The 17015-nt window shown below is 38.7% G+C and overlaps 1 protein-coding gene across 1 annotated transcript; it reads left to right on the forward strand.

Annotated features, from left to right (window-relative positions):
- The first annotated feature begins 11787 nt into the window (after positions 1 to 11787).
- Positions 11788 to 16511, forward strand: pax1a (paired box 1a). Its single transcript, XM_034159720.1, has 5 exons — positions 11788 to 12023; positions 12448 to 13077; positions 13933 to 14066; positions 14645 to 14855; positions 16013 to 16511. The coding sequence occupies exons 1-5, from the start codon at positions 12020 to 12022 to the stop codon at positions 16102 to 16104; spliced, it is 1071 nt and encodes a 356-aa protein (XP_034015611.1). The 5' UTR covers positions 11788 to 12019; the 3' UTR covers positions 16105 to 16511.
- The last annotated feature ends 504 nt before the right edge of the window (positions 16512 to 17015 follow it).

Genomic DNA, 17015 nt, shown 5'->3' on the forward strand with positions numbered 1-17015 from the left:
CAAGTTAGATGACAAGTTACCTTATTAGTTACATTACTTATTAGTTTCAAGTTGTCGGAAGCTTCTAATAAAGGAATTGCATAAAACTGCTAATGAAGTAACTGTATAAAGCAACTAAAACTTTTCAAAGTTACTTTGGCAACACTGATCATAAATCCTGTTGCTCACAACAGCTCACAATAACGTTGTCTTTATGTTATGCTTGTGACTTTTCATGCTAACATTAGCAACTTAGCATGATGTAATGTGATGCCTGTTAGCATAATGTTATACAACTCTAGTGAGTTTTCATGCTAATCTTAGCGCATTAGCATCATGTTATGCTCCTTACAATGGTGGTATGTGGTGCTAATGACTTTTTCAGCTACTATTAGCCCATTAGCATTATGCTATGTGATGCTAGTGAGTTTTTATGCTAATGTTAGCCAGTTAGCATCATGCTATGTTTTTGTAGTGAGCTTTTATGCTGATGTTAGCATCATGTTATGTGACGCTAGCGAGTTTTCATGCATTAACAACATTAACTAACATTAGCCCATTAGCATGGCAATATGTGATACTAGCAAGTTTTCAAGACACCTGAATGAATAAATTCATTCTGAATGACTTTTACCTGAGGCCATCAAATATGGCCACTGTGTATTTCGAAGTCTTTGCATCTGTCTGTCCGTCTGTGCTCAGCATAAGTCCAGTCCTGTCACTGCCAGAGTCTTCAAATTCACAGGGAACATTCTTGTGACACAAACCTTGGACAAGTTCAAAGATGGCTAACCTGGACCTATTTTAAGAGGTTAAAAAGTCACATTCTGTTTCATATTTTTATGCTATAACCTGTTTTGTTTGGTTTTTTTTTTTTTAGGGGGGGTGACAGCCAGTCAGAGTAGAGCAGCACATGACGTCACTCGCTGATCTCTCTCTGGCACTCCAAAACTGCTTCATTTCTGTGTAAATCTAACATGTTTCTCATATATTATATAAAAGCCAGCAAGAACTTTCTCTCAAAAATTCTTGAAAGGGTAGTTGTAAAACAGCTAACTGATCATCTGCAGAGGAATGGTCTATTTGAAGAGTTTCAGTCAGGTTTCAGAATTCATCATAGTACAGAAACAGCATTAGTGAAGGTAACAAATGATCTTCTTATGGCCTCGGACAGTGGACTCATCTCTGTGCTTGTTCTGTTAGACCTCAGTGCTGCTTTTGACACTGTTGACCATAAAATTTTATTACAGAGATTAGAGCATGCCATAGGTATTAAAGGCACTGCGCTGCGGTGGTTTGAATCATATTTGTCTAATAGATTACAATTTGTTCATGTAAATGGGGAATCTTCTTCACAGACTAAAGTTAATTATGGAGTTCCACAAGTTTCTGTGCTAGGACCAATTTTATTCACTTTATACATGCTTCCCTTAGGCAGTATTATTAGACGGTATTGCTTAAATTTTCATTGTTACGCAGATGATACCCAGCTTTATCTATCCATGAAGCCAGAGGACACACACCAATTAGCTAAACTGCAGGATTGTCTTACAGACATAAAGACATGGATGACCTCTAATTTCCTGCTTTTAAACTCAGATAAAACTGAAGTTATTGTACTTGGCCCCACAAATCTTAGAAACATGGTGTCTAACCAGATCCTTACTCTGGATGGCATTACCCTGACCTCTAGTAATACTGTGAGAAATCTTGGAGTCATTTTTGATCAGGATATGTCATTCAAAGCGCATATTAAACAAATATGTAGGACTGCTTTTTTGCATTTACGCAATATCTCTAAAATTAGAAAGGTCTTGTCTGCTGGAGGTTTCTTCCTGTTAAAAGGGAGTTTTTCCTTCCCACTGTAGCCAAGTGCTTGCTCACAGGGGGTCGTTTTGACCGTTGGGGTTTTACATAATTATTGTATGGCCTTGCCTTACAATATAAAGCGCCTTGGGGCAACTATTTGTTGTGATTTGGCGCTATATAAAAAAAAAAATTGATTGATTGATTGACTTCTAAAACTGAAAACACTGTTTTTGTAATCTGATAACACCTCTGCTGTTATTTACAAGACATTTCATGGACGTCAGCGTGCACGAACATCACATGCGGTCACAGGTAACTTCCTCTCTTTTCAAAAGCTTTACAATGACATTTGTCCTCTGTATTTAACCCATCCTTATTTCAGTTAGATACCAGTTCAACCATTAGGAACAGTGAGCAGCCACAGTCCGGCACCCGGGGACCAACTCCAGATGTAGAGACTCTGTCTTGGTCAGGGGCAGACAAAGGAGCAGACCCTAAATAAATATGCCTTTGATTGTGGGAGGAAACCGGAGTGCCCCAAGGAAACCCATACAGACACGGGGAGAACATACAAAGTCCACACAGAAAGGCCGGGAAGTCACCCCATGACCTTCTGACTGTGAGGCAACAGTGCAAACCACTAAGCCACCATTTTGTCATTTTAAGCACAAATTCCACAGACGCACCTTACATCAGCAGGTTTACTGCACACTCTGTGCACAAGAGGCTGATCTCTGTGATGAGGCTTTGTTAAGGAGTTGGCGTGAAGTTCTTGTGGAGCTGAGAGTCTCCTTAAGCGCAAAAATATGATAAACCATGTGATCAGATAACTGCAACAAGTTGTATTTATAGAAAAAAAAAAAAAATCAGGACCGAGAGCTCATCCCTGAGGCACACCAGTGTACGAATTTAGACATCTACACCTCCAGGATACTTAAGAACTACAGAGAAATATGCCTCAGACCAGCAGAAGGTGGGACCTGATCTGACCAGTTGCCATATAAGAGTGTCAACATGACAATCTGACAGTTTAAAGTATCAAAGGCTTGTGCAGAGTTGCTGGAATGACCACAGAAAGGGTCAAAGTGCATAATCCAATGGCCACATTATAAGGCATCTCCCTTAATGTAACAATTAGAAGTGCTCTCGGAACATAAAGTCACATGAAACCTGTTTATTGAAGGTCACAAGCAATTACCCAAGCTGGTAAAAGCTGGCATGTCTCACATGGCACCGCTGCACTCCCTCATTAGGCGTGTTCTGCAGCTCAGAGTGGGTCTTGTGGCTATAAAAGAACTGCAGCCTTCCAAGCCCCCTTTTAGCAGAACCTCACCAGCACGAGCACAAAGAAACTACACATCACTACCTCCAAATCAGATAGGAGTGGACAAACCTTTTTTGTCAAGAAAGCAGGGTCTGTTTGACCGGAAAGTCCACGTGTCGATCGGCTCGTGTCTCAGCGGTACACACTGTGCTTTTGCTGACATCTAATGAGTGTTTGAATGCCGGTGGAAATATGAGGAGCAGCAGGCTCTCTCCTCTGTTTGGAACTCGTAGCCTAGTGTTGGTGCTGTTGTGCTTGGTGCACGCAATCTGGACCCTGCCTAATAATTTCCATGCTGCGCAGTGAGATCACAAAACGTACAAACAGTAAATCAAAGGCAGAAAGCCTCTTCAATAAAACACTACGGTTCAGCCAGTCAAAGAAAATTGAAACCATGACAAAAGACTCTGCTTTCTGCAACTGTGGAAATGGCATTTACCCAAAACACAAGACACAGGCTGATATCACAAACGCAACATCCTGTCAGTCCTAATTACCTCCACCAACAAACAGAGAAGGTTATGTGGTCACTACTGTGTTTGCCTGTTACAGCACTGATGATGAAATTCTTCGGTCAGATGGTCTTTGGTGCTCAAGAGACAAATATTGAGACATCCATATCTTCATCAATATTTTTATGTTCTTATCTACTGTAATTTATGCAATCACACAAAAAAAAATACACTCCAGAAACCCTTTTTTTTTCTTTAATCATATATATATATATATATATATATATATATATATATATATATATATATATATATATATATATATATATAAAAAACATAGGGCAGAGCCGATATGTAGCTCAACAACATTTTCTTAATTTTTTCCCCAAGTCCACATGCCATTGACATTGGCCTTCGGGTGCCTACTCGAGTTCAAACTACATCTTTCACTCCTATAGATTTTGCTAATTCTCTTATGGTAAAAGGCCGCTGCTTTGCTTTGGTTTGATTCTGTGCGCAGGGTGGAGTGTGGGATCGGACTTTGGCTTTAAACTCACTGCGAAAATATTCCATCCATCAACACTTCCAGAACACTGTATTGAAACACTTGCAATTCATTTAAATTTATTAGTGCCAAATCACAACATATGTACGTTGCATGAAGGTGCTTCACCCCCCCAAGCAAGAACATGGGCAACTACCTCGGGTGGGTTTTTTTTTTTTTTTTTTTTTTTTTTTTTAGTTGTAAGTAGAAGCTCAAACATAAAACTAAAGGAAGCAATCATTTTTAAAAAAGGAAGGACATTCCAACACACTTCTGGGACCAAACTGGGCGTTTCATAATGCAAAACTGCAGTTTATTCCATTTTGAAATGTTTGAAACACTGAATGCAACATTTGCTTCAAACAGTGAATCACTGTTTCAGAACATTTGAAGCAGCACTGAATGAACCAGTAGTGTTAAGTATGATGAAATACTCAGAATGTGATCATGAAAGCCCTTAAACTCAAACACAACAAATATGTCCATTTAAATTTGCATTTACATAGTTTGACTTCAAAATTTCATAGTAAATTTAAATTTCTTTCAGCATAATTCTCTCTGATTTGCGTGGATTGTCAATGAAGCAAAAATACTGATGCAGATATTTCAGGTTGTGTTTCACGTGGTTTCAACACTAACATACAGGAGCTGCAACCTCAAACTGCCACTTTTACCATTTTAGGTGACTGAAGTAAACAGTGTCCAAAACCGAGGCTGCTAGCATATTAGCTAACTGCAGCCAACATCACCCATAATCCTGGTGCACAAAAGTACAGCCTGCTCCAAAAACAGAATTTAATTTGAACAGTTAGGTTGACTAAACTCAGTAACACACATTTCCTTCGATCACCTGCTAAACTCTTATGCACGTATGGTCAAAGCTAACTGCCTAACCTAGCCGCTACACTTCCTGGATAAGCAGGCTACATTAGCTAGCATGTAGATTGCTCCACAACCATCTTATTAAGCTTCTTTCCAAGCAAATAACCAGTAACTTGTGTCAGGTTGCTAAGCTGTTGGAGAGTTTACTAAATAAGGAGTTAGGAGTTTATTTGATTTACACCACACACTAAAATGATTTAAATTTATGTTTGTATTTGCTAACTAGCCCTGGGAACACAGCGGCTGGGGGTCGCACTCACAAATAATTAGAATTTGCTTCACCAGTTATGCAAAAGCAGCTTGATAAGTGTTCAAAATGCATTTAGTTTTATGTCAGTTTAATTTGTTTGGGTGAGACCGGTGGATAACATCAATGATTGAATCTGAAAATCAAAGTGAACAGTGGTCCATCAGCAGCTCCATAATCAATAAAATAAAATATTAAAGTCAAGATGAACCTGTTGTTTGTCCCAATACTTGCAGTATAACTTTAAGATAATGGAAAAAAACGCACTTTGAACACATCTTAAGACTTTAAAGTCTTGGCACACTTGAGGGATTGAATCCTTTGATGACACCTAAAACCAACACCAATATTTACCGACGGGGGTCGCTGCACTTTGTGGGCGGCAGGTGATGAGTTCACCTGTCTGATGGGAAGCACTTTTTTTAACACTTGAAGCTTCTCTTTGTAGATACGAATTGTGTTGTGGTCACGGAAAAAAAAAAGAAGAAGAAAAGATTTAATTAATTTGGATTTTAAATCGGTGTGGAATGCGGTTCTGTTTGAGAAGAAAACGCGTTCCTGTGAATGGTTTCATCATTATTAAAACTCAGATTTATTTCACGGGAACATAAATTGATTTGAATTATTATAAAGTAAAGCAGTCACATAAAACGGTTAATCAGAGCAGCATATAGAGTGCATCCCTCCGCCAACACATTCATTTGCGTGTTTTTTTTTTTTTTTTTTTTAATAGGCAGTTGTGCAGCGCATGTCTTATTTATTTTAAATATGTATATAATTTAACACATACCGCGCATTGTTAAGAAGAACAAAAAGAATAAAAACGTCTCATGCAGATGTAGTTTCTTAAATCTTACAGCAGCCAACCATTTTCATCAGATATGTTTAGAATTTTTTTCCAGTAATCTTGCTGACAAATAGGCAAAAACAAATACATAAAATCCCAGTTAAAATTTTACTGGCCCACGCAAAAAATGTAAAGAAATTATAAATTGTAGCTGACAAAATAAACTAAAATATATATCTTCGGCATATGTTTATCACTCCAAAAATACAGTTATATTAAGTTTCAATGAATGTGATCAATTACGTTTTTTGTAGCAAAATAAATGCGATGTTTAAGGATGAAATGTTCGAAGAATATTAGACAACTTTTGTCAGTATGTAGAATGAAATATAAAAATTATTATTTTGCCGTTTCTACGGTGTTTGTACGTAGGCATATCAATTTATAGAAATATATTTGTCTCGTCAAATATTAAAAATAAGACAATACAAATCTTTAACTTTAACGCCGCCCTCTGTTCCAAACGTCTTATTTATTGCCATTTATTATAGATTTTCCTTTAACTTTTTGTCTCGTGGAACTGCAATTTACGGTCACAAACTAAAGTACAATGATTCATTAAAAAAATAAATACATAAAAATCGTATGTCGGTAAATTTAAAAAGATAAAACGGAGCTCTGGTGACACTTTTTTTTTATGTTTTCCGAATTTAACAAAAATAACACTTCCGTCTCAGAACTAATTTAAAACATTTAAACTTAACAATTTATGAGGCTGTGAAATAAATGGTTAAAAAAAATCAAAGAAACAAAAACCTGATCAGATAATCCTGATTGCAGAAGTTACCATCTTGGAAAATAACGTAAGACGTAGAACTTTGCAGTACTTTAAAAAAAAAAGGGAAACAGCCTTTGACATATTTTAGATTTTTATAGGATTTATTGCTCTTAAACAGTTTGTACTTTAAAAAAATAATGATATACGGTCATATGACCTAAATAACGAATGATAATACGGAACAACAAAGAGAAATGTGATATCCAACAAAAACTGGGCTGATAGATGTAACAAATTCCATTTTAAAAGGACATTTAAACAACTCCTGACGTTTGATATCTATAAAGCAAAGTGAGTGTGTGACGTTTTCAACTAAAACGTGAAGAATAAAAAAGAATAAAAAATTAATAACCGAAAGCTGCAGCACAGTCATGTCATTCCTATGTTGTCCACATGGGGGAGAAGCGACGTAATTATCAGTTATAGAATTGTGTAATTTTCCACAGAAACAATTAAAATGTCCTCTGCTTTGTTTTCATCAGCATCGACCTAAAACATGCAAATAAAATACGAGAATTCTAATATAAATCTCCCTTTTCAATAAATAAATAAATAAATAAATAAATAAATAAATAAATAAATAAATAAATATTGTCCATCAGTCTTGAAGTGACTCTTGGGTGCACGCGCAGACCTGATCCGTTCCATGTGTGGGCTCACGCACGCTCTGAGGTGCGCGGATCAGGACCGTCGGGGTCGACTGTTAAATATTACGAGTGACGTTTTGCGAGCGCATAAATAGGCCCCTTTGAACGCGCACAGGACGCTGGGATGAGGCGGACAGTCTGGAATCCGCACAGGGATCGATTACGCCACCGTTTGTTGCGCTGACTTGGTAACGGACCCAGGTTGTGAAAACGTGCTTTACAGTGATGGTGTAAATTCTCCCAGATTACACCTTCAAGCGACGCACAGAGTATTTCTAATATCATCATCCATCTATTATCTGTAGGGGAGACAGGGGACACAGTAACACCTGTGTGGCACAACTTCAGCAACACTGAATCAAAAACACATTTTCCCATCAGACAATAAAGTGGAAATTACTTCAAACATGCATGCAAATATCGTTTGCTCATCTATTTGCCAACATACCTCATACCCAAGTGAAGCAGTATAATGTTTAACCACCAGGGGGCAGATTAGCACAATTATCTTGCTCTTTCAACATAATTGCCCCTTTACACATGGTGACATCACTGTGTACAAAGTTATATTTGATCGTTAAAACTTTCTGGTCTTTATTTTGTTTTGCGAGTTGATCATTTTGTTCTTTTTTCACCTCATAAACTTTATGTATTTACATCACTTCCATGGTTACATTGTCACATTTATTTTGACAGGCGAACACTCAGACCACGAGAATCAAAAGCTGTTTTTCATGGATACAGTTTTTTTATTCTGTGATTATCAGTGTGTGCATTTGTGCCTGTAGGTGGCAGTGTTAAGCCCTCAATCAATACGTTGGAGCGACATCTCTGCTATTTTGGCATTGTGGGATAGTAACTCTCGCCGGACTACTTTCGCCTGACCAGCGCTGAATTTGCCAACATGAGAAGATGCTGCTGGATGAGTGTGTGTATTGACTTATGGTCATTTAGGTGTAAAAACACACAAGATACGCATTGTGCCAAATATACTCCTGAAGTTTTTGTTACCCATGAAAACACACCGTCATCGCAGGTCTGGGAACTACTTTTTGCGCAGGAATTAATCAAGCACGTCGGCCGCGGGCGCATACTAACACAGAATATACAGAAACTGTATATCGTTGTTCGGCCAAAATGAGCGCGTCCACTGCCTGAGCTAGTGGCGTGTGTGAGAGTATGAATACCACAGTTTCAGCCCAGTCTCACTTTTTTTTTTCATTGTTCCGTCATGAAATGATTCAAATTTTCGTTTTTTTTAACTCACTATGACTAACCCTACTCCTACCCTCAACCCTAACCTTAACCTAACCATACTCCTTCCACCAACCCTAACCACCCCGACCTCCCCCGAACATACTGACATGTCTGAGTAGAATGGAGGTCAATTAAAGATGTTAGAATCACTTAAATGAAATGATTTTGCTACCTCATAACACCAAACCCTTTTAAATCAAGTTGGTCCAACTTCATTAACCTTGTGGAGGACAAAACAAATCAAATATCTGAAACCACTTAACTGAATATTTTGCTAAAGATGAGTTAATCTGGCTATAAACATCTCATGGCTGAGTTGGAATTACTTAAAAAAAAAAAAAGATCAATGCAAATTGCTCCCTTAATTTTTGAAGTTGAGCAGTGCTTTCTTTTTTAGAGTGTATATTCAGTATAATAATGAAAAATTACATATGAAAAGGTTTTGTATAAACGGCGTATATATTCATACACTTTTTGTGTGGAATTTGTACACGTCACACATATTTTATGCTCGCAGGTGTTGATGATGTCATCGTCAAGATGGCGAATCATCCTAGGAAAACTAAACCTGGCAAGTCATTTTTTTACTTATTGTTATTCTAACCCTAAACCTAACTCCATCCAAAATTGAAATGTTAAATGTGACGACACTTCTGCACAGAAATTCACTGGAATATACACAAAATACAGCGCTTAATGACATCTAGAACGCTCTAATCTTTGAAACAATCCGAGCAGGGGGTGACATTAAGGAGTTAAATTGCAAACTTTAATTATTTTAAACTGAATTTGCACCAAATTTACTTGAAAGCGGTTGACGTGTATTAACCACGCCGTGGACCCGTACCTGGAGACCAAAACAACCTTGGTAACGGCGATACTGATATGATCTTGGAACGTGTTTATAAATTATAACTATTCTCGCCAATAATCAATTATATAGTAGAACTGAGTTAAATGTTTCATACATTCATTTTGTCCATGTTTGTTTTAAAATTTGAGGTGTATTTAAGGTGATTCTTTTTCTGCTTTTGCAGTTTAATAACATTGATATATACTGTACATAGAAGATTGTAGCGGTTACAAGACTGCTGGTCCCAAGGTCTCTAGAAACCCATGGGACAGCCTTGGGACCTGGATGGCAACCACTCAGACATACACCTGGCCCATCCCTAACCTCTTGAAGGTAACCATCATTGTGCTGCAGCAGTTTACACTTTCAAAGGAAAAACAAAAATCTCTGTGCACATTTTGTCCTGAGTGGGGATTAAAGTTGATATTTGTGCTGGCTTTGGTTGTTCAGGGTCTCCACAGCAGGGACTCAGTACAGATCTGTATTGGGATTTGGCACAACTTTTATACCAGATACACCTCGATGATGCAACTGCAGTTCCACGTTTAGAAGCAGACACAGACCCTGGTCTGCCAGCCAAGAACTAACCGGGACCTTCTCTACTTCACTTCTGAGGTCTGAAGGGATCAGGTGCACACAAAGCAGGATAGCCACTATAATTTCAGATGACAATGATGATTTTATACATTCTTTTAAAGTAAAACTAATTAGTCAATTAAAATGTCTTTTAAAAATGGGCACAAATGAACCTGTGGAAAACTCTCCAGTGGAGCAGCTTAACTTAAATGTACGTTCATATCAGAGGTCTCAAAATGATTCCAGAAAGGGCTGAGATGGTGCAGGTTTTCTTAGCAACCACCCACTCAGGTGATTTCACTGATTAACATCACTTTGAGCAGATGGAATCAGCTAATGAGTGAAATCACCTGGAGGTTAAGACCTCATATTAAAAGCCAAGTGGCCTGTACGTACGTGCATGCGTGTGTATGATTTTGATCTCAAAGGAACTGGGGAGAGCTGACATTTTCTGTTTGGTATACTTATGTACTTTGGGTCAAGGATGAACGCAGCCAAAACGGAACATTGAAAGGACTAATATTGTTGTAGAGATTACAGACTTACATGCTGTTCCAAATTACAGAAACTTTGCATAATTTATTGCCACCCTTGAAAAAATGTCAGCTACCTATTTTATAAACACGACCCAATCTAGAGCCCATGGATCCCCACGGGCAATGCTACCTTTATTTAGCTTTAAATATTTTTTTATTATTATTATTTTTAGTGTTAGTGTTATTATAGAAATGTTTGCAGCTGTATTGTAACATGTTTTCTTCAAATGCAGCTTGTCAATAAAACTGATTTTTTTCATATTGTCATAACTTCAGTGTAAATATTGTGTGAGCTTTTTTCCTGTCATTGTTCTAAGTTGTAACTCTTTGCTAGGTATTTGTGAAATGTGTGATATTGCAGTACAGGCTGAAACAACTGGTGATTGTAGTTGACAAATGTGTGCATTTTGTGACCATGTTTGAATGTTTCAACACAAAAACTCAAATTGAACATGTGGTCCAGTGGTCCCCGTCTCACCTGTCACTGATCCTGTTGGGGTCTTGAAGTGCAGCAGCCTGTCAATCAGCAGTATGTTTTCATTTATATGACTGAATTACTGAGAGTATGGGCAGGGGATTGCAGAAACAGACAAGTGGGTTTGCAAATGTCTATCTTTTCCATACAGCTTAAATTTACATTTAATTTATGCTTTGCAATTTTAAGTTGCGCACAGACTGCGCAGACTAATATTCAATAACAGCAAATAGCCTACCTTTAAAATCCTTATTCTACAGTCTGCATGAACCCAGCTCAGACTGATCCCGTATCACATGTCAGCCTCAAAACGGATTTTTTTATTATTATTATTATTCAGTAAAAGTTTCACGGTTGGCGGAGTCCTTCTCTGTGTGAGTGCATGATGTATGAAATCCTTACCAGAAGGCTGCATTTTGGATAAAATATTTCCCCTTCTGTCACTTCCCCTTTGCTAAATATTCAGGGAGGCTGCATGGCTCCACCCGGATGGGGTTTGTATTGGCTGACGGCGTTTCCAGACGCAGGAGGACCAATGAAACCGGAGCAGCGCCTCCGCCTCTTATAACAACGAAGATTGACGTGGAGGACGCGTCAAATTAATCCCAGCAAAGCCCGGACTCCCCGGGACAACTCCAATTTGCTTTTATCGAGTGGAGATCGCGTATGTGCTTCCAAGAAAGAAGAGGGCACCCCGCGCACGAATAAGATCTTATTTGGATTCCTCCGAGACTTGTTCCTCCTTTTCTTCTGCCTCGCGCGGACGCGATCAGCCATTTGAAGGGGTTCCTATATCCCCAAACATATAGGCAAATGGGTAAGGCTGCTTTATGGACGCGTGTTTACGCTCAACACCAATGCGTAAAAGACGCAAATGTCTGTTTTCTGCATGCGCAGCACCTCGTGCGTAAATTGTGTTTCAGGCTGTTTTTGGTGGATTTCCCCCCCTCCGGCTGAATTTCTTTTCTGTGCTTTAAAACATAAAAGAAAGAGCCTTTTGGGTGTGAATTCCCCAAACTCGCCATTTTAAGTGTCTGTGGTGATGGATTGGTGCACAAACAGCATGAAGTTTTTTTAGTTGCCAACCTCGGCATGGCTGCATCAAGTCAGTGTCAACCTGAAATTGAAGTTTTATCAAAACCCTGATAAAGTGGAAGCCCTGATTTTTTCGGGGGGTGAGGGGTGGGGGGTGTGTGTTTATTTATCATGTAACCTGTGCGCATTTCTGTATTCTCCCGCAGAGCAAACCTATGGAGAGGTGAACCAGTTAGGCGGCGTATTCGTCAACGGGAGACCTCTGCCAAACGCCATCCGGTTACGGATTGTGGAACTGGCCCAGCTCGGGATCAGACCCTGTGACATCAGCCGGCAGCTGCGAGTCTCTCACGGCTGTGTGAGCAAGATTTTAGCCCGCTACAACGAAACGGGCTCCATCTTACCGGGCGCCATCGGAGGAAGCAAACCGCGCGTCACTACGCCGAACGTGGTGAAAAATATCAGGGAATACAAACAAAGTGACCCCGGGATCTTCGCCTGGGAGATCCGGGACAGGCTTTTGGCGGATGGGGTTTGTGACAAATACAACGTCCCGTCGGTGAGTTCCATCAGCAGGATTTTACGCAACAAGATCGGGAATTTGTCGCAGCCCAGCCAGTATGAAAGCGGCAACAAAGCCTCGGCGCAGGCCGCGCTTCCCTACAATCACATCTACCCCTACTCCTACCCCAACGCCATGTCGCCCACTGCCACAAAAATGGGCAGCCCTCCTGGAGTGCCGGTGACGGCTGGACATGTGAGCATATCCAGGGCCTGGCCTTCTGCGCACACTGTCAGCAACATCCTAGGGATCAGAGCCTTCATGGATCCTGCAGGTGGGGAAACCTCAGCATTACTGTTATTGATATATTTCCACACCATGCAGTGCAGCATAAGGACAATGTGTCCAGTACAAGTATCTTATTCACCGCAAAGGGCCGCGCCAAGCGCGTCTTCACAGGATGACGCGACTGCAAACACCTTGCTCACCTGTTAGATCTCGTAAACATTACAGACATTTGTACTCCCCTTTCTGATTCTTCACTAGTTTTGTCCAATGACATATATCCATGTAATGTAAAAGATAATATAATTCATAATGTGAATATTTCATTTCCCCCAAAACCTACTTATTTGAAAATTTGGCATTTTTACACATAATAAAACACGTGGCTCCCGAGCTGGAATAATCTCCAACCACAATCTAATTTAAGAAGATTTTTAAGTTATATTGATTTCTAGATTGAAAGTCTTTTATTCGATTTGTTAGATATTTAATATGTTTTTTTTTTTTTTTTACTTGCGTAAAGTACAGTCACAGTGTTTGGGTCGGTCGTGTATAAAAATTATATTATTACATAGTAATAATTAAACTGTGTTGCTTATATTTGTTATATTTATTGTTTTGTTTGTTTTTTTTTTACAAAAATATGTATTGCATACACAATGGTAATATTTTAAATTTATGCTGTTATATTTATGTAAGAGAGACCTTGCCTTTAAAACTATCTGGCCTGGGTTTAAAACTCTTCATTTTGACGCATGTGCGTAAAAGCGCACGTGATTTTATTTTTTTCTGTTAATTACATTATTTTTATTCTGTAAAATGTAATGACATTTTTCAACATAATTTATTTTTATATTGACTTTTACTTTGTGCACGTTGCTGACATGAACTGTTTCTAAATCAGCCATTGCTGGGACGGAGGGATACGCACCGAAAATGGAGGAGTGGAGTAGCGTCAACAGAGCAGCTTTCCCCGCAGCGCACACCGTCAACGGGATTGACAAGTCAGCCCTAGAGGCCGACATAAAATACGCACAGGTATATATATATTTAAAAAAAAAAAACCCAAAAAAAACACCTCATCCTCTGCGTCTGTGGACAAACGTGCATGCACTTTATTTGACTGGACCAAAACGTTAGAGACAAATTGAACAAAGGCTTGAAGCAGGAATTTTCTCTGCAAATCTGTGTGAGCAGTTTTAAAGTTTTTCACCCCTCAGAGGGACCAGAAAGAGATTATTGATCTGATTTTACTTCTCCCAGTCGAGATAATTATGTTTTCTTCAGTTTGTGATTTTTCATCTTAATTGCTAGAAAAATCAACTTGTTTTTTACTAAAGCTGTGCGCGATTGTTTTAAGGTGTTCATGAATTCTAGTGAAAATTTGGATGTGGATCATCATGTGTTGGAAAGTAAAATTTTGGTTCATTGCATGTGAAAATCTTTAAATGATAAAAATCAGAGTCTGTAAACGCACCCTGATCCGGATCCGCCTGGTTCCTTGTCTGTGGCTGAAGCACGCGCTGCAATAAGCGCTGCGCCAGCAGGGCTGACATAATCCAGAATAATCATTCTTTGGTGTCACTAATGTAACTTTGTCCATGTGTGTCTCGCAGCCGTCCTCCACACTGTCCAGTTATGTCTCCGCGTGCGCGTACTCTCCCTCCAACCAGTACGGGGTGTACAGCGGGCCGGCGGGCGGCTACGTGGCCCCGGGCCACCACCACTGGCAGGCGCAGGGCCCTGCACTGACGCACGCGGGCGGCGGCATGAGTATGCACGCGGGGGAAATCCACTCGATGGCCTTCAAACATCCGGCCAGAGAAGGTACAGAAAAAAAAGCAAAAAAAAAAAAAAAAAAAAAAAAGGGCATGCTTGACCCGAGTGTGACCCGAATATAAGAATCGATCTAAAATAAGATAATTTTCTGCTTTTCTTTGTTGAAAAACTGAAAATTAAATAAGGAGTTTTAATTAGAAAGCTGTGTCAGGATTTTAGCCCATAATATGACATTTTATTGGTCAAAAATAGTTATTGATAGATTGTTCATTGATGATCCCATTGCAGCATTGTTTTTTTTTTCGGTCAGAACAATCACTGTGTAAAGTGGAACAAGGATTTAATTTATTTTAATAATTGCCTTTTCTTGTTGTGCAATGTCCGTGAAAGGCCACTGTGCGCGTCTCTCACGCACACGCTGCTTGGCAATTAGCAGTGCGCGGCAGTGAGTGTTAACATTTACAAAACGCCAAATAAAGCCTCATCGTGAATCGATTATTAAATGTTGACCGTTCGGAGCCTGTTTGACCAGCGTGTCTGCTTTTCCAGGTGATCCGAAAATAGTTTTGCTCCGCACGCCACGAGAGAGCACGTTCATCTTAACGTTTTCTTTTCTTTTTTTTTTAATTTAATTTATTTATTTGTTTATTTTTTGGTGCAGTTCAATCTAGAACACAAATGTAACGCGCGATGCTGATCATGGATCACAAAATTAGTTATAAATTGTATTATCTGCCAAGTTTGTGCAGCGAAGCATAATTAAAAACAGTTAATAATTTTATGTTTAATTTGTGATTTGGCTAAAATATTGTTCTCGTCACTCTTAGAAGCTTGTATCAATTTTACATGCAATTAAAACAAAATTACTGTTGGAAAAGTGTTTTTTGATATAAGTTGCAGCCGCAGATATTTCAAGTCACTTTAACTTTGGATGTTAGGATTTCAATTTGTGACCACGTGAGACGTTTGGAGAAAGTCACAAAACCCAATGTGAGATTTGATCAATTTTATTCCGTCATTAACATTTTATGGACTTTATCTGCATGTAAAATTATGATTATCATCATCAGTAGTACTAGTAGTAGTATATTTTGCTTTAAAGCATGTTCTAATATCTGGTGTTGGACTCTGTTAATCTGAATGTGAAATTAGTCCCTTCGGGTTGGTTTCGGTGTCAAACGCGCTGTTTTTGTCATTTTGTCCAGGAGACAGAAAACCACCCAGTCCCCTGAACAAGCAGCAACATGAAGACTTGAACAGTGTGCATGGACTCAGTCTGCCTACCTCATCATCATAACCCGGATTTATTCACCCTTAAAACCCAAAGACCCGCTTAACTGAACCCGTTTCAACATCTCCAACAATAAGTGGGAACAGTCTGGCCCCTGCATCCTGTCGCTTTGCCGGTTTTTATGAATGTAAGCTCGCGTGGAAGCGTCAATGTGCTGTCATTGGTAAATATTTTGTTGTGGAAGCTACAGATTGTTATTATTATTATTATTTTGTAATAGTCCACTGATGTTTTGTTTGAGGCCTTTGTGTTGATCCAAATCCGAATTGGTGCCACAGTGACGCAACGATGTGAACAAAGATATTAAATTGTCTAAATGTAAAATATTTTCCAAAGCTTTAATTATATATTTTTCTAATGTCGTTGTAAGTATTCCATATAAAAAAATAAAATAAAGGCTTTCTTTAAATTGTTTTGTAGCCTGCAATATTTCTTCAAGAAATGGCATCAGGTGGAAATATGGCAGAAAACAATTCCAGCATTTTTTTTTTCGCTTCATTCAAACTGCACAAATCTGTATTTCAGATTTTGCATCTGTGCGTAGATTTTCTTCTGGTCAAAATTCAAAGTAAAGAAGGAGAACTGAGGCCCGTTGGTATTGGTGTTTATCTCTGGATTTCAGTAAGTAAAGATATTCTATAAGATTTTAAAATTTAGGTTTGAGATTCTGAGTGGTCAAAATTTAAATTTAAGACCTCTAATCACCTACTAACTCCTCAAAGTTCTCTCTTAAGACATCTTAGAAATAGACCTGCATATATTTTAAATTTAAAGTTGATTTATGGACATATAAATTGGATATGTCAGTTCCTTAACACTGCACAAAATTCTAATTCAGAACATTTTTGTCACACTTCGACTTCCAATTACAAATATCTTCCATGTGCACAATTTAGGATATTTTAAATGTAGTTTAG

Source organism: Thalassophryne amazonica, chromosome 19 (genome assembly GCF_902500255.1).
Source record: "Thalassophryne amazonica chromosome 19, fThaAma1.1, whole genome shotgun sequence".
Lineage (NCBI taxonomy): Eukaryota > Metazoa > Chordata > Actinopteri > Batrachoidiformes > Batrachoididae > Thalassophryne > Thalassophryne amazonica.